Source organism: Lithobates pipiens, unplaced genomic scaffold (assembly GCF_037356315.1).
Source record: "Lithobates pipiens isolate NorthernLeopardFrog02 unplaced genomic scaffold, aLitPip1_a1.2 Scaffold_22, whole genome shotgun sequence".
Lineage (NCBI taxonomy): Eukaryota > Metazoa > Chordata > Amphibia > Anura > Ranidae > Lithobates > Lithobates pipiens.
Genome location: NW_027507784.1, coordinates 186854481 through 186873161, shown reverse-complemented (window position 1 = coordinate 186873161; position 18681 = coordinate 186854481). Strand labels below are relative to the sequence as shown.

The 18681-nt window shown below is 40.8% G+C and overlaps 1 protein-coding gene across 2 annotated transcripts in view; it reads right to left on the bottom strand.

The window, feature by feature from the left end:
- Positions 1 to 18681, bottom strand: part of DNAH7 (dynein axonemal heavy chain 7) — a 498098-nt gene that overhangs the window by 246023 nt on the left and 233394 nt on the right. For both annotated transcript variants that reach the window (XM_077448738.1, XM_077448739.1), the window contains exons 36-37: positions 8528 to 8683; positions 1522 to 1690 (exon numbers count right to left, since the gene is read on the bottom strand). In XM_077448738.1, the coding sequence (XP_077304864.1) occupies positions 1522 to 1690; positions 8528 to 8683 (325 nt within the window). The remainder of the gene's footprint in view (positions 1 to 1521; positions 1691 to 8527; positions 8684 to 18681) is intronic.

Sequence of the window (18681 nt, the reverse complement as noted above, 5' to 3'; positions counted from 1 at the left end):
ATCTTATGTGAACCATCCATAAAATGTGTATTTTTAACAAAAGCAGCAGCATAAATATCGGATTAATGTTTTAATGCATTTACTAGTATCTCACACTGTGATATATACAGTGTGTTTATATATATATATATATATATATATATATATATATATATATATTATGTAATTAAGCTTTTTAGTAAAGGCGTGTAGGTTCACATACAGTATGTGCGTTTTGGGAACTTGTGTTTTCAGAACTTTTTTACCCTGGTTTCTTGTAGATACAGCAGTCCATCCAAATGTTTAAGGGAGCTCTTGACAACTGCTGTAAATTCCCAGAGCTGTGACATCACCCATAGGCTCCTATGGCCCAGCCATTGTCTGTGCTCCCTACTCTCCCTTTCAGTAGCTGCTCCGTGACCCAGGGGAGCTGGAAACTTCCAGTTAGAAACTTTTTTAAACAGGGTATGTAGGAGGAGGAGGGAATGTTTTAAAGAATAGTCAAAGTTAATCCTTTCTTCCACTTTAAATTTGATATTTTAAATATTTAGGATTTATAAGTGTAGCAAAGTGCCCCTTTTCCTACAATTACCTGCTCTCACAGCCCTTGGACTTCTAAACACATGCAGGGGATATAAGTTTCCCTATTTCTTGCCTGGTGTAGCACAGGTGGCTGGGCATGTGCTCTGCAGCTAGGAATTTGGTCCTCCACTGCTAGTCCTGGGGATTGGGCAACAGGGCTGGAGATTAATAGCATGCAGCTCCCAAGGAAGAACAAACCACTGCAGAAAGCATTGCACCAGTTGCTACCAGAGTATTGCACTTCATGTGGGTTGACCTTTTTTTGACTCAAAGCACCTGCCTGGGTTACCAACCCTGGGACTCCTCCAGTCGCTCACCTGTGGTGTCAGCCTAAGCTGTTTGTCTTTGTACCCAGACGTACTGTGGACTTCACTGTAAGAGACACTGTCAAAGGGGCTAGCTTAATTGAGTTGCAAAGACATTGCTCTTATGAGCTCATGAGCTCCTGTCTGTAAAGCTTTATGATGGATTCAGCACGTTCTGTACTGTATGCATACCATTTTGCCATTTTTGACTTTGCATTGTTAATCTTACTGTATGCCTGCCTGTCCAGTAAAATTAAAGTTAAAACTACCCTCTGTCTGATCATTTGATTGTTAAAGGCAAAAAACAGTCGGCAACCAAGGTCTCTGTGTTTTAATCCCCAATCCGAATCAAACGTCAAGGCACTGATGAGTACTGTAGAAAACACACAATTTTCATATTGTCTCATTCATTTCATGCATGTAAAATCTCTAATTTCTTTGATGAGTAATATAAGTAAGAAGTCACTACACAGAGACCTTATACTAGCCATAGCAGCTTATGTAGCTTACAGGACTCTTCTTCTTCCCTCCACCACCTGCTGGAGCATATACATATACAAAGGTTTTAGGAACACCTACCAATACAGAAGGGCATCTATAACATATCTTAAACCTTACTTACATTTTAGCAACTTAGTCATACTTTTTGAATTACCTGCTGGTCCCATAGCACAAATGATTTGTATGTCAGTTAATTTGATCATTGAGCAGTCCTTCAGATCATACCAGTTCCAATGATCTAACCACTGACGCAGCAATTCCACAGGAGGTTGGGCACCATAGACCTCTCTGGCTGGCATGTTCACATCATCTACAAATACAACCTAAAAAAAAAAAAAAAAAAAAAAGGTATGTCAACAGTTAATCCTAGAGCAGTTTAAACGTCTTCTGTAGCTCCATACACACTATCAGTTTTGCTGCTGAGTTTTTCCTTCAGATTTACCAAAACCATATAATATAAGGTCAAACCTCAGGAGTTTCAATTTGTATGCAATCAGGCAGGCCCTTGCACTGATTGCATACTAATTGAAACTACTAAGGTTTGACCTCATATTACATGATTTTGGTAAACCTGAAGGAAAAACTCAGCAGAAAAACTGATAGTGTGTATGGGGCTTAAAGTGGGGTACCCCCTAAAAAAAAAAATTAAAAGTCAGCAGCTACAAATACTGCAGCTGCTGACTTTTAATAATCGGACACTTACCTGTCCCAGGGTCCAGCGATGCGGGGGAACGAAGCCCCCCTTAGTTCCCCGCTCCACTCCCGGCGCCATCATTCGTACTGTGGGCACCCACTGCGCAAGCGTGAGCGGCACAGGGCGCCGTGATATGCCGTACAGTCACCTGGGACACGTGACAGGTCCCAGGTGACTGTGCGGCGCGAGGGGAAGTGATGTCACCAGCCCGGGCAAGGAAGAAGGCAGACTACGAGGGACCCCCTAGCAACAGGTATTTAGAGGTGAGTAAAATTTAATTTTTTCCAATTATTATTATTTTTTTAAACAATTTTTTATTTTTTGGTGGCAACACCACTTTAAATCCCCATACACACTATCAGATTGTCTGCTGATTTTTTCCATCAGATTAACCAAAACCATATAATATGAGGTCAAACCTTAGGGGTTTCAATGTGTATGCAATCAGGCAGGCCCTTGTACTACACGGTTTTGGTAAACCTGAAGGAAAAAATCAGCAGACAATCTGATAGTGTGTATGGGGCTTTAGGCCGCGTACACACGGGCGGATTGTCTGCCCAACTAAGTTCGTCAGACAATCCGACAGACAGTCCGTTCAAAATTTGCATGAACGGACTTGACCACACACGATGAGCAGACAGTCCGCTGAAAGCGTGCGTGATGACGTGTACAGCACGTACGACGGGACTAGAAAAACGACGTCCTATACACTGCAATGCAACCTTCGGCCGTGTAAATCCTTTCTGAGCATGCGCCATACTTAGTCCGTCCAACTTGCCTACACACGAGCGGACTGTCCGCTGAAACCAAGTTTGGACGGACAAAACCAAGTTTGAACGGACTGTCTTACGGAAATTCCGTAAGACTTTGTTCGTCAGATTGTCTGCTAAGTTGGACAGACAATCCGTGTGTACGCAGCCTTAGTCTCCTTCTAAAAGCTCCATGCATGTGCAATAGCATATAGCAGGCACTTCCAAGTGCCGAAATGTCAGTTTATCTTTCCAATTGAGCATTTCGGTAGCACAAAGTCCCAGGGTGACTTAATGTGCAATGTTCCACCAGCATGCCAAACACCGAAGAATTTATGGACCCCAGGTTGCACAAGAGAATAACTATAAAAATATGCAAGCAGCATCAAGAGCATTTTCCTACAGTGATTAAAGAAAAGCATGGTCTCTTTAAAGTTGTTAGATATACTGAAATATACTTGAAAAATATCAGTTTTGTGTAAAAGATAATAAAGTGCATCCGGAAAGTATTCACAGCTCTTCACCTTTTCCACATTTTGATATGTTACAGCCTTATTTTTTTCCCTCAAAATTCTACAAACAATACCCCATAATGACAATGTGAAAGAAGTTTGTTTGAAATCTTTGGAATTTTTTTTTTTTTTTTTTTATAAATCTTTTTATTTATTTTCTTCAACAGACAAACAACCAAAACAAAACACAACAAAACATTGTACATACTGAACCTAAAATATATTTTAATACAAGATCAAAATCCAATCACCTTGCATAGCAGCTGTTGATTCAACAATTCAAAATAACAACATAAATTGCAATGCAATGCAAATTTATTAAAAATAAAAACGAAAAAAATAACATGTATGGTACATAAGTATTCACAGCCTTTGATATGAAACTCAAAATTGAGCTCAGGTGCATCCTGTTTCCACTGGTCATCCTTGAGATGTTTTTACAACTTGATTGGAGTCCACCTGTGTTAAATTCAGTTGATTGGACATGATTTGGCAAGGCACATACCTGTCTATATAAGGTCCAACAGTTAACAGTGCATGTCAGGGCACAAACCAAGCCATGAAGTCCAAGGAATTGTCTGGAGACCTCCAAGACAGGATTGTATAGAGGCACAGATCTGGGGAAGGGTACAAAAATATTCTGCAGCATTGAAAGTCTGCAGCATTGAAAGCATTGAAAGGCACAGTGGCCTCCATCATTCACAAATACAAAAAGTTTGGAACCCCCATGACTCTTCCTAGAGCTGGCCGCCTGGCCAAACTGAACGATCAGGGGAGAAGGGCCTTAGTTAGGGCTGTGACCAAGAACCTGATGGTCACTCTGACAGAGCTCCAGTGTTTCTCTGTGGAGAGAGGGGAACCTTCCAGAAGAACAACCATCTCTGCAGCACTCTACCAATTAGGCCTGTTTGGTAGAGTGGCCAGACAGAAGCCAACCCTCAGTAAAAGGCACTTGACAGCCCACCTGGAGTTTGACAAAGGGCATCTGAAGGACTCCCAAACCATGAGAAACAAAATTCTCTGGACTGATGACACAAAGTTTGAACTATTTGGCCTGAATGGCAAGCAGCAAGTCTGGAAGAAACCAGGCATGGCTCATCACATGGCCAATACCAGCCCTACTGTGAAGCATGATGGTGGCAGCATCATGCTGTGGGGATGTTTTTCAGCAGCAAGAACTGGGAGACTAGTCAGGATCGAGGGAAAATGAATGAAGCAATGTTAAGAGACATCCTTGATGAAAATCAGCTCCAGAGCGCTCTGGACCTCAGACTGGGATGAAGATTCAACTTCCAACAGGACAATGACCCTAAGCACACAACCTAGATAACAAAGGAGTGACTACGGGCCAACTCTGTGAATGTCCTTAAGTGGCCCAGCCACAGCCCCGACTTGAACCTGACTGAACATCTCTGGCCAAGCTTGTAGCATCATACTCAAAAAAGACTTGAAGGCTGTAACCGGTGCCAAAGGTGCTTCAACAAAGTATTGAGCAAAGGCTGTGAATACTTATGTACATGGGATTTTTTTCATTTTTCTTTTTAATAAATTTGCAAAGATTTTAAACAGAGAAAATTGAGTACTGTCCGTGATACTTTTTTTATTTGCACTAACATACAATTTTTCAGGACAAGCTTTCGGGTATGTCCCCTTCTTCAAGGTCCAAGCAGTACTGATTTACAAATTTTTAAGCAGAATGTAAAAACAAAAAAAACAAAACAAAAAAAAACACCTCTGAGGGAAAGAACAACAAAAAAACACTTACAAATCAATGGCAATAAAGATAAGAGAAGAGTTAGTGAGATAAGACAGAGGGAGAGCTATGGAATGGAGGGGGGGGGGGTTGCTAGTCACAGAGGGGGTTGTAAAACTTTAGTATAATGGGTAAGGAAACCTATATCTAAATTCAGGCCATTATTTTTTGTGTCATCAATGCAATTCCGGATAATCCAGAGATTGGAGACTTCTACATGCTGCCCAAGATTCACAAGCCAGGAAACCCAGGCAGACCCATTATAACAGGTATGAATACACTTACCGAACATATCTCAGGCCTTGTAGAAAACATGTTAAAACCTTTAGTCATGAACACTGCGAGTTTCCTACAAGACACCACTGATTTTCTGAACAAGCTTAACAATATACAACAATTACCATCAAATACACTTCTAGTCACTATGGATGTAGAATCTCTGTACAGTAACATCCCTCACAAGGATGGGTTGTCGGCATGTCACAGATTCTTATCATCCTCACCAAACCAGAAATACACTGCTGACGATGTGACACAGCTCATCGAATTCATTCTTACACACAACTACTTCACTTTCAATAATGACATCTATCTCCAGTGTATGGGTACTGCTATGGGTAGCAAAATGGCACCCCAATATGCAAACTTATTTATGGCTGACCTGGAGGACAAATTTCTGAACAGCATACAACAAAAGCCATACAGATATTATCGCTATATTGATGATATCTTCATGATATGGACTGAAGGTGAAGAAAATCTAAACCAAATCTTCTCATTGATCAACACTTTTCACCCATCTATTAAACTAAAAATTGAGTATTCAAACACACATGTCAACTTCCTAGACACTACAGTATACATCAGGGATCACAAGCTTCACACTTCGATATACAGAAAACCGACTGACCGATGTAGCTATCTTCACAGTTCCAGTTTTCACCCGCAACACACTAAACGGGCCATCATACACAGCCAGGCCATCAGATACCACCGAATTTGTTCAGACCCAGAAGACAGAGATAAACATCTCAGAACACTGGCAGACTCCTTCCACAAGAAAGGTTACAAAGAGAAAACCATCAACAACAGCATAAACACAGCCTTGAAAACCCAAAGAGAAAATCTCCTCCAATACACAGAGAAAAAAACAAATAACCGAGTACCTCTCGTCACCACATACAACCCAACACTAGAAGGGATCAAAAAGATAATCAAAGATTTACAACCCATTATAACAGAGGATGACACTCTGAAAGGAATATTCCAACAACCCCCATTATTGGCTTTCAGACAACCACCCAACCTCAGACACAAACTAATCAGCAGGAAACTTCACTCTGATTATGATGACACAAATAATGGAAGCAAACCCTGCAATAAAAAGCGCTGCAAACTATGCAACCAGATCAATCTATCCAAAAGTGTCACACACACAAACGGGACCTTCAATATCATGGGATCTTACAACTGTACCTCCAGCAATGTTGTGTACCTCATCCAATGCAAAAGGTGCAGCAAAGGATCTTATGTTGGTGAAACAGGACAGAAGTTGCAAACGAGGATGAATTTACACAGACATACCATCAAGGAACATAAAGAAGACAGTTTATGTACACCTGTGGGACATCACTTCTCACAACCGGACCACACTATAGAAGACCTCAATGTTTTAGTTCTTAAAGGGAATTTCAGAACCATCCAGGAAAGGAAAACCTTTGAACTAAGAATGATAATTCTTTTTGACACAAAAAATAATGGCCTGAATTTAGATATAGGTTTCCTTACCCATTATACTAAAGTTTTACAACCCCCTCTGTGACTAGCAACCCCCCCCCCTCCATTCCATAGCTCTCCCTCTGTCTTATCTCACTAACTCTTCTCTTATCTTTATTGCCATTGATTTGTATGTGTTTTTTTGTTGTTCTTTCCCTCAGAGGTGTTTTTTTTGTTTTGTTTTTTTGTTTTTACATTCTGCTTAAAAATTTGTAAATCAGTACTGCTTGGACCTTGAAGAAGGGGACATACCCGAAAGCTTGTCCTGAAAAATTGTATGTTAGTGCAAATAAAAAAAGTATCACGGACAGTACTCAATTTTCTCTGTCACAATTGCACTAATACGGCTACAATCACATTAAGTACAAAGATTTTAAACAAACTTCTTTTACGTTGCTATTATGTGGTATTGTTTGAAGAATTTTGAAGAAAATAATTAATTTAATCCATTTTAAAATAAGGCTGTAACATAACAAAATGTGGAAAACATGAAGCGCTGTAAATACTTTCCAGATGTATTTAAAATACCTTGTTTTGACCTTTAATCTATGCACAGCAACTCATTATTTGAGTCCACATGTGCTCACTACATATGTAGGCTCTTCTTTCTGGTTGTGTCCTGCTGATCTTCTCTCATCTCATGTCAAGTCTAGCAGGCAGGGACTGTCTGATCTCACTAAAATTATTAGACTTCCCAATATGAAAGAGCTAAAGTGTTCATTATGCAGACCAAGATCAAGGCCACCTAGGCTTTCGCTTATATAGAAAAAAAAATTCTTGATATTGAGGTTGTCTTACTGAAAATAATATTGATTATATAATATAATAATATGCAAAATAACAAGAACGAAGCACATTGCATTTATATCTCATACTGAACTTCTACACTTTTTGTACATGTAAGGGTTGGTAATACAAATTCTGCAATGGCCTTTATTGTCCAGAAAACTCACAGACTAAGCCTTTTAGAACCCTTTAAATAATGATCATCCTCTACAATTATTTAGACAATAGCATGTCCATTCTATTACACAACAATACGGATATCTGTCTGCAGGAAATGAAGTGGTTTTGCTCTGAAAGTGCACAGACAGACTTTAGTGGACATGTCAAACCTCTTTACATAGAGTTACATACAGAGAAAGAGCTATAGCAGTGCACAATAAAAGTACCCCTTGCATAGGCGTGCGCATGGGGTGTGCCTAGACACACCCTAATCACTACTTGCAGATCCCCCCTACTGCCCAGGCTTCCCCCCCCCCCCCTCTTTCACCTTTTCCCACAGTGATGCTGGTGTTCCTGCTCTCCTCTCCTCTCATCTCCAACCGGTTGCTGTGGAGGATGTTTCAGAAGGGTGAGAGGGGGAGGGGCTACTAAATATGTCATTTACCTGCCCCCTCCAATTCTAAATGAACACAGGGAACACAATCACTGTGTTTATTCATAACTGAAGCATAGTAAACAGTGTTTACTATGCTTCAGTTTGTGAATGAACAGAAAGCCACTCAGCACAGAGCACTCCCCATTCATTCACTGCCCCGTGCAGCTGAGGCTGAAGAGAAAGGCATGCGTGTTTGAGCTTTGGGGTGCGCACCCTAATGCAATAGGCTGCACACACCTAGGACCCCTTGCTTATTATGGATACTTTAAAGCAAGATTACACATGATAGTATTACCGTTTTCTTTCCCAGTGGAGGACCAAAGACGCCTTTCCTTCTCTTATCCAGTTTAGACATTATGATGTTTTGAGTCTGAGCTGCTGTGGTCTGAGCGGAGAAGTTTATCAACAAAGGTTTGTATGTTTCTTTGTCCAATTGATTCAACAAGAAGTCCTAGAGGAAAATATGTCAACAGATAAATTAAATATTTTGTCATGATTTTGCTATTTTTAGTTGGTTAGCATACACATATAAAACGGAAAAGAGTGTTTAGCTGCCTGTATCTGTGAAAAGTACTGATCATTTTGACACATGATTGGAAGAACCCTAGGCTTATGCATTGGTTAAATAATACTTTGTTTGAAATACCCAGAAATACTTCCTGTATCAAATATAAATATAGTGCCTTGAAAAAGTATTCATACCCCTTGACATTTTCCACATTTTGTCATGTTACAACCAAAAACGTAAATGTATTTTATTGGGATTTTATGTGATAGACCAACACAAAAGTGGCACATAACTGTGAAGTGGAAGTATAATGATACTGTAAATGGTTTTCAACATTTTTACAAATAAATATGTGATAGGTGTGGCATGCTTTTGTATTTATCCCCCGTGAGTCAATACACTGTATATACAGTATCTCCCAAAAGTGAGTACACTCCTCACATTTTTGTGAATATTTTATTATATATTTTCATGTGACAACACTGAAGAAATGACGCTTTGCTACAAAGTAGTGATTGTACAGCTTGTATAACAGTGTAAATTTGCTGTCCCCTCCAAATAACTCAACACACAGCCATTAATGTCTAAACCGCTGGCACAAAGGTGAGTACACCCCTAAGAGAAAATGTCCAAATTGAGACAATATTTTGTGCGGCCACCATTATTTTCCAGCACTGCCTTAACATTCTTGGGCATGGAGTTCCCCAGAGCTTCACAGGTTGCTACTGGAGTCCTCTTCCAGTCCTCCATGATGACATCACGGAGCTGGTGGAGGTTAGAGACCTTGTGCTCCTCCACCTTCTGTTTGAGGATGCCCTACATATGCTCAACAAAGTTAACGTCTGGAGAAATGCTTAGCAGTCCATCACCTTTACCCTCAGCTTCTTTAGCAAGGCAGTGGTCATCTTGGAGGTGTGTTTGGGGTTATTATCATGTTGGAATACTGCCCAGTCTCTGAAGGAAGGGGATCATGCTATGTTACAATATGTCACAGTACATGGCATTCATTCATGGTTCCCTCGATAAACTTTAGCTCCCTAGTGGCGGCAGCACTCATGCAGCCCCAGATCATGACACTTCTACCACCATGCTTAACTGTAGGCAAGACACATTTGTCTGTCTTTGTACTCCTCACCTGGTTGCTGCCACACACCATCTGAACCAAATAAGTTTATTTTGGTCTCATAAGACCACAGGACATGGTTCCAGTAATTCATGTCCTTAGTTTGCTGCTCTTCAGCAAACTGTTTGCAGACTTTCTTGTGCATCATCTTTAGAAGAGGCTTTGTTCTGGGAAAACAGCCATGCAGACCAATTTGATGCAGTGTGTGACATATGGTCGGAGCACTGACAGGCTGACCCCCCACCCATTCAACCTCTGCAGCAATGCTGGCAGCATTCATGTGTCTGCTTCCGAAAGACAACCTCTGAATGTGATGCTGAGCATGTGCACTCAATTTCTTTGGTTGAGCATGGCGAGGTCTGTTCTGAGTGGAACCTGTCCTGCTAAACCACTGTATGGTCTTGGCCACTGTGCTGCAGCTCAGTTTCAGGGTCTTGGCAATCTTCTTATAGCCTAGGTCATCTTAATGTAGAGCAACCATTCTTTTTTTCAGATCCTCAGAGAGTTCTTTGTCAAGAGGTGCCATGTTGAACTTCCAGTGATCAGTATGAGAGAGTGAGAGCGATAACAACAAATTTACCACACCTGGTCCCCATTCACAGCTGAGACCTTGTAACACTAACGAGTCACATGACACCGGGGAGAGAAAATGGCTATGTGGGCCCAATTTGTACATCTTCACTTAGGGGTGTACTCACTTTTGTTGCCCGCGGTTTAGACATTAATGGCTGTGTGTTGAGTTATTTTGAGGGGACAGCAAATTTATACTGTTATACAATCTGTACACTCACTACTTTTCATTGTAGCAAAGTGTAATTTCTTCAGTGTTGTCACATGAAGATGAGAGTAGTCCAGTTTTAATGTAAATATCACCTTTAGGCTTCATGTACAAGGGACGTTTTTACAACTTCTCCTGAACGATTTAACTTGACAGATAGAATAGGGATCCAGTGGTCAAATATATAAAAAGTACTTGAGAGGATTGTGGATGGAGGTTTTCGTAGGGGCATTCTTAATGAAAAAGAGAAGCTCTTTCTGGTGCCTGTAGCTCCCAGCACACCAGTGATCTACTATCTTGCGAAGTTACATAAGAACCAAGTTTGCCCCCCCGGGACGTCCAATAGTCAGTGGCATTGACTCAGTGACGTCTCGGGTGGGCAAATATATAGATCACTATCTACAACCCCTGGTCCAAACAGTTCCTTCTTATGTTAAAGACACCAAACAGATTATTAATATACTATCTGAGTTTACACCCAAGAGGGTCACCTCCCTGTATACCATCATTCCCCATCATTTGGGTTTGGAGGCAGTTAGATTATATTTGGAGAGGAGATCAAACCTAGCCCGAATCCAAATAGAATTCATTATGGAACTGTTGGAGTTTGCCGCAGGGCACAATTATTTTTGGTTTGACCATCAGTTCTAGCGCCAGGACAGGGGTGTGGCCATGGGGGTGAAGTATGCCCCCAGTTTGGCCAACCTGTTCATGGCCAAATGGGAGGAGGATGTCATCAATGCTCCTAGGAGTCCGGAAGTGTTCTTATGGGCTAGATATATTGATGTCCTCTTCCTATGGGATGGTACTGAGCCAGATCTGCATGCCTTTATGACACTCTTGAATGAGAACGACTGGGTATTAGGTTTAACTTTGAGACGAGCTTAGAGGAGATTAATTTCCTTGATTTGAATATTAAAGTGGTCAATGATAAATTCATAACATCCACTTTCTTTAAGACAACAGATAGAAACTCATTTATTCCCTTAGACAGTTGCGATTTTGTGCCATGGCTGAAGGCAGTCCCTTTGGGACAGTTCATGCGGCTCAGACGCAACTGTACGGAAGTTGAAACATTCGACAATCAAGTAGCCCTACTTTCCGGCAGGTTTGCTGAGAAGGGTTATGACCCTATAGTGCTTTCCATAGCAGCTAATACTGCTCGGAATAAGGATAGAGCATTACTATTGGCTGATAGGCGTCCCAGTAATATGAACAATCAAGTAAATTTACCCTTTATCGCCACTTTTTCTGTGCAGCACCGTAGCATCAGGAGCCTGATTCAGAGGCACTGGCATTTGTTGACCAGTGACCAGGTCCTTGGTGCAGTGTTGCCCGAAAAACCACGGGTTTTCGTTAAGGGAACCTCATCGTTGGGCAGTAGGATTGCCTCTAGTATACAAGATCCACCTAAGGTCAACAGATGTTTTTTTCAAAACTTGACAGGCTATTATAGGTGTAAAAATTGTCAAGTGTGCACCCTAAATATTAATAAGGGATCAAAAATCTGTAATTTTTTTATCTACCAGTACTCGGAAGACATATGAAGTTGAACCCTTTATTACTTTCTCTTCGGAGGCAGTTGTTTATCTTATACAGTGCCTTTGTGGCCTACAATACGTAGGGAGGACCAAAAGTGCACTTAAGGTTAGACTAAACTAGCACATTGGCAATATTAGACAGGGTTTCGATAAACATCCAGTGTCAAGACACTATGATCAGGTACATAACAGAGATCCTTCCAACACACTATACATGGGTATTGATAAATATAAACCACACTGGAGGGGGGATCATTAGTGAGGGACATATATGGCCTAGAAATGGTCTGGATTTATAGACTGAAGACCTATAGTCCACATGGTTTGAATGTGGATACGGACACCAACGCCTTTATTAACAATTCATAATAGGTGGCCCACTATGGCGTCAATTTCCTCCCTTTAGTTGGAATAAGATTTTGATACTGTCTAACCATGCGAGTTTGATGTCATTTTACTATGGTATTCTGTTTTTTGTTTCGGTCATGCTGAGTTCATGAGAAATATATGGGGATTTTTCTTCTTTTTTTTTTTTGTATATCATATTCACATGTTTATGGAATTATATTAGACAGTCTTTAATCTAGAGGTTATGGTTGGTTGATAACTCAATGAAATGTTACTATGATATATGGGGAATACAGAATTTGGTTATTTCCAGTCTCTGCCGCTTGGTCATCCGCTTGGACAGAGTTGTTGTGGAGGTAGGACAATTTTCTGAAGGGGGGTGTTTTTAATGCATAAATTTAAATCCAATTTTTCTTCACTTGAATAGGACATAAGAATATGATGTATCTGGTCCATTAACTTTTAGAAAACCATAAAAAAAGTGTTCTTTGATATGGCTTCCAAAAGGGTGGAACCTAACTGTATGGGGGGAGTGGTGGAGTATTTTTACTCACCGACTTCCTGGTATTTGGTTGTGGTTTTGTAAAAATATTTTTAAATTGTCACTTATTTTTTATACATATATTTTTACATTTACATTTTGTTTTATTTTTATGCCCTATAGTAATTAATTTGGGTGTGTGTGTGTGCCTGTTAGTTAAGGGACACACACCAGGATCCAAAGTAGAGGAGAATCTTTTTTTTTTTCTTTTTGAACTGGATGCCCACTCAGCCTTTTGGAGATATTTAGGTACATAATTTGGGGTTGCAGGTGTCCCCAATATTGGTCTCGGCCTTTATAGCCCGGGGTCCAGTGATTTCTTTTGTAAATTGTTATGAAAACTTTTATTATGTTTTCTGGTTGGTGAATGGGCTGCCTCTGGGATGACATGGCTGTCCCTGAAATTGGTGTCCTTTTCACTTCCAGTGGTTGAACTATGAGCCACCACCATAGAGGAATATATTAATGTTTGGATAGCCGTTTTCAGGGGGCAGCTTCGATGCCTAGAGTAGGATATACACATAGGGCATTTTTATGTTGAATATTTTATTTGCACGTATGTCTCATTTTAAAAGGTTTTTACGTTACGAACGTTGCCCACATCTGCCGTCTGGCAGATGCTTGGATGGATCTCGCATGGGCGAGATCCTATGACTAACATCCGCTCTGATGCTGTATCCAGAATGAGGCTTGGCCGAGCGGTGAAATGACACTTGGATAGAGGATCGCGGTGGATCTCGCGAGAGTGAGATTCCGGGATCAACTTCCGTTCTGATAATGTATTCAGAATGAGGCCTGGCTGAGTGGTGAAGTGAGGCTTGGACAGAGGATGGTGGAGGATCTCGCGAGAGTGAGATTCCGGGATCAACTTCCGCAATATGTGTCCAGAGTGAGGCTTGGCTAAGCGGCAGAGTAAGGTTTGGGCAGGAAGTAACGATATAAATAGGAGGTGACGTGGCGCGCCGCCCATGCCCCTGGATGACGTAACTTATTCCAAAGCGCGTAGGGAGGAGCGACGCGCTGACGTCACCTCGTGGTTTGTGTTTACGATCTGGGGAGGACGGGTTTGTGATGGTGTGCGTCCGGCCGGCACAACCCACTTAAGGCCTGCTGTTTTCTTCAAGTTTGTAAGTGTGCATTTTGACTTTTTTTATCATAATAAATTGGGAATTTACACTATTCGGAGCTATTCTGTTTTTTTATGCATGGATGCCCACCTATGAGTCACTGTTAATGGTAGAGACCTTTGGAAGCCAGTTACAGTTGATGAATACATTGGAGACCATTTATAACAGTGGAGGAATGTGATGGTTGGAGAAGCTGCCATAACTTTCATAAGCCTATTCTGATCCTTTGGGGTCCGAATGTTCCGGTAAGAAGCCAATTCTCACATAGTTGGTGGTGGATTCTACACGGCTCACAATATTAGAAGATTTTGTGGATGGACTTTTATTCATCTATTTATTTGAATTTGTCACACTTATGGTCACAAGTGGTGCACTTATCTTTTGTTGGATTCTCAATTTAGAGGATTTTAGTATGTGTTGCCAGTCACGTTTTTTTCCATTTACAAGTTCGGAGTAAATTATACACATGTATTATCATTTATTACACTATAGTTTTGGTCACGAATTCATCTTATATTTTTGAGATATTTAATTAGTGTTTATTTTTCACTTTCACTAATGCTTTTCATTAATTACCACTGTATTTTGTTCAAAGCAAGTATAGTTGGTGGGGGGGGGGGGGGGAGTGTGTCCCCAATTAGTGAGGTTATTTCTCAACCTAATATTACTGTATCACGGGTTAGCGCAGTTCTTATAATATTTCAACCCACATTTAAAACAACCGTTTTGTCGCGTTTGCATGCCGCGTTTAGCGGCGTTTGCATTTAGAAGCGGTTCTAAAAAAAATAATCTTTTTTTTTTTTTTTTAAATGGGCAAAAATTAAAAATGGCTTTAAACAAAACGCAGCTAAACGCAGGTTACCACGTTTAGCCGCGCTTAGCGTCTGAAACGTCGGAAACTTCAGCATCTGAACTCATTTTTTTGCCTTAAAAAAAAGGCCTATAAATACAACTGCCTAAAAACGACAGTAAACAAACCTGTGTACATGTACACATAAGATAACATTGAATGAGTTCAGGGTTAGTTGAAAAAAGTGTCTAACAGCCTCTGAATGTCGTTTAGCAGCAGCAGTGTACATTAGGCCTTATGGCTGTTAAGCAAAAGCAGATCCAATATTGGCATTAATGCAAACCTGTAGTAACACGTTGTGTCTAAGAGCAGTGCCCCATGAGATCCTTTTTCCTCTTTCACATCAATGTTTTATGTATAAAAACATTAGCTATAAACAATACAATTTTATAAAAATAATAGTACTTCTGAAAACATTTCACTCAAAATAGTTATGTCATGTAGTATCTTGGCAGATATTTATACAGGAAAAGGAAGAGATGGTCCACTGCATCCATCATGTTGTACACCCACGAAAGTTGAGAACCATACTTTTAGAATGTGTTACTCAAGAGAATATTTATGTTTAAAGAAGTCAGAAATGACAGAGGCATTCTGCAAGCAATCTTTTACGCACTGCTTAGGTTTCAGTAATATTTTAAAGAATACTCTCAAGAAGTTTTGACCATAAACCTTTCACCGTAAATCACTTTAAAACTATGTAGCTTGTTAAAATAAAAAACTGTACGTTTAAAGTTAAAAATAATATAGGACACCTTTGCTTATGTGTCACTCTTACATAAATCAGTTCGATCCGATAAAAAATAAAGTTCAGAAATGTCTGTATACCTAATAGGTTGGAAAAATAAATCTGTATTAGCAATAAATCCGACATACAACAAAAGCATAAGAACTGACATACAGTAGATGTTCTGTGGCAACCCAAAACAATATGATTAATTAAATGAAAACAAGAAGATAAACACATACAATTATGAGACAGTAGGGACTGCTTAGATTATTGTAGGAAAAAATCATTTGGGAACTTTGCTCCAATAAACATTTCACCACTTAGACCCCTTTCACACCACACCGCCCATTGCGTCGGCGGTAAAACGCTGCTATTTTTAGCGGCGTTTTACCGCCGGATTTGCGGTGCATTTCGGCCGCTAGCGGGGCGTTTTGGTAAAAGGACTAGTTCCCCATCAGGTCAGTCTTGCTGTAATTGACTGTAACATGTCAACAATGGCAATTCACACAGTTCACAACAGGTGTCCCTTAATATATCAGAATTGTATAAATATAAAAACCTATATATATTACTTTCAGTCCCTTATTTTTATTCAGTATTTCTGGACTGTTCATTTCACATAATCAGTCTTGTTTACAACATGCGGTTCTCTAATAACAAAATCTATTTCTAGTCAATCTGAAAATTTTCCCTTTTAGTCAGTTTCAATTTTTACACATGACAACCTAAAAAAAAAACAGTTAAAGTGGAGTTGCCCCCCAAAAAATAAAACTACTTAAAATTCTTTAAAAAAATTAAAAAAAAATAATTGGCAAAAAAAAATTTTTTTACTCACCTCTAAATACCGGTTGCTAGGGGGTCCCTCGTAGTCTGCCTTCTTCATTGCCCGGGCTGGTGACATCACTTCCCCTCGCGCCGCACATTCACCTGGGACCTGTCACGTGTCCCAGGTGACTGTACGGCGTATCACGGCGCCCTGCGCCGCTCGCGCATGCGCAGTGGGTGCCCGGCTGTGAAGCCACAGCCGGGTGCCCACAGTATGCATGACGGCGCCGCGAGCGGAGCGGGGAGCGAGGGGGGGGGGCTTCGTTCCCCCGCATCGCTGGAACCCGGGACAGGTAAGTGTCCGATTATTAAAAGCCAGCAGCTGCAGTATTTGTAGCTGCTGACATTTAATTTTTTTTTTTTAGGGGGTACCCCACTTTAATGTAAATAGCTTGCTCTAAACAATAAACCACTAAAGTAAGAAAGGCCACATACAGAGCTCTTCTTTTACATGCATTCATGTATGCCAGGAAACAAAAATAATACTAGATATATGACTTATATGACTTATACAAGCCATCCTTGGACCCTACCAATCTTAACAATCTATGCTGTATCTCCTTGCTTTCCTTTTCCTCTAAACTCGGTGAACGCCTGATCTACAACCAAATGAGTGACCACCTCATTAAGAATAATCTTCTTGATTTCCTTGAGTCCAGATTTCGCCCTCAACGCTCCACAGAAACTGCTCTTCTAAAACGCACAAATTACTTACTAACAAAAGCCAACAGACACTATTCTGTACTCCTACTTCTGGGCCTTTTCGGCTGCCTTTGATATGGTTGACCACCCCCTGCTGCTCAAAAAACATTGCCCCTTGGTCTCTGTGATTGTGCTCTTCACTGGCTCTCATCCTACCTATCCCACCACACCTTCAGTGTCACTTACAATTCTACTTCCTCCTCTCCTTTTCCTTTCTCCATTGGGGTCCCTCCAAGGTTCTGTTCTTGGACCTCTCCTATTTTGAATCTACACCTCCTCCCTGGATCAGCTGATAGCCTCCCATGGCTTCCAATATCATTTCTATGCTGATGACACCCAAATCTATCTCTCCACCCCTCAGCTCACTCCAGTCTCCTCACGCATTACTAATTTACTAACAGACATATCTGTCTAGATGTCACACCACTTTCTCAAACTCAACTTGTCCAAAACCGAGCTTATAATATTTTCTCCCCCACGTGCCTCTTCCCCTGACTTCTCTGTCAAGAGCAATGGCACAACCATTCACCCATCCCCACATGCCAGGGTGTTAGGTGTTATCCTGGACTCTGAACTATCCCGTTGCCCCTGCATCCAATCCCTTTCCAAAGCTTGCCGCCTCAACCACCACAACATCTCCAAACTATGACCCAAACGCTAACCAATGAAACTACAAAAGCTCCTGATTCACTCCCTCATGCACACTGCAGCTGCTTTTTACAGGCGTTTGAGCTATTATTTCTGCCTTTAAACGCTTGAAGAAGCTTTTTTTTGTGCTATTTCTCAAGTTTTTATTGTGCTCTTTCGATTTCTTTCAAGCTTTTTTGAGCAAGTGTTTGTTTTTTTCACACACCCTCCCAGACAGTATTTTCTTAACCACTGTATGAACAAAACAAATAGCTGGAACAAATGTTTTTGCCAATTTTTGAGCTTTTTTGAGCTCTTTTGAGCTCTTTGGGGCATTAGCTCCTCTCAAAAATGTAAGTTTGGTGGGGGGGGGGGGGGGGGTGTTTTCTGCTTGTAGGAGCATATGCCTGAAAATGTCTGAAAAAGCCTTATGCTCTGTACAAACGATAGGATTTTCTGACAAAAAATGTTGGATGTGAGCTTGTTTTCAGAAAGTCCGACTGTGTGTATGCTCCATTGAACATTTGTTGTTGGAATTTCCACCAACAAATGTTTGAGAGCAGGTTCTCAAATTTTCCGACAATAAAACTTGTTGTCTGAAATTCCGAGCGTGCGTATACAATTCCGACGTACAAAGTCCATGCATGCTTGGAATCAAGCAGAAGAGCCACTGGCTATTGGACTTCATTTTTCTCGGCTCGTCATACGTGTTGTATGTCACCGCGTTCTTGACGTTCGGAATTTCCGAC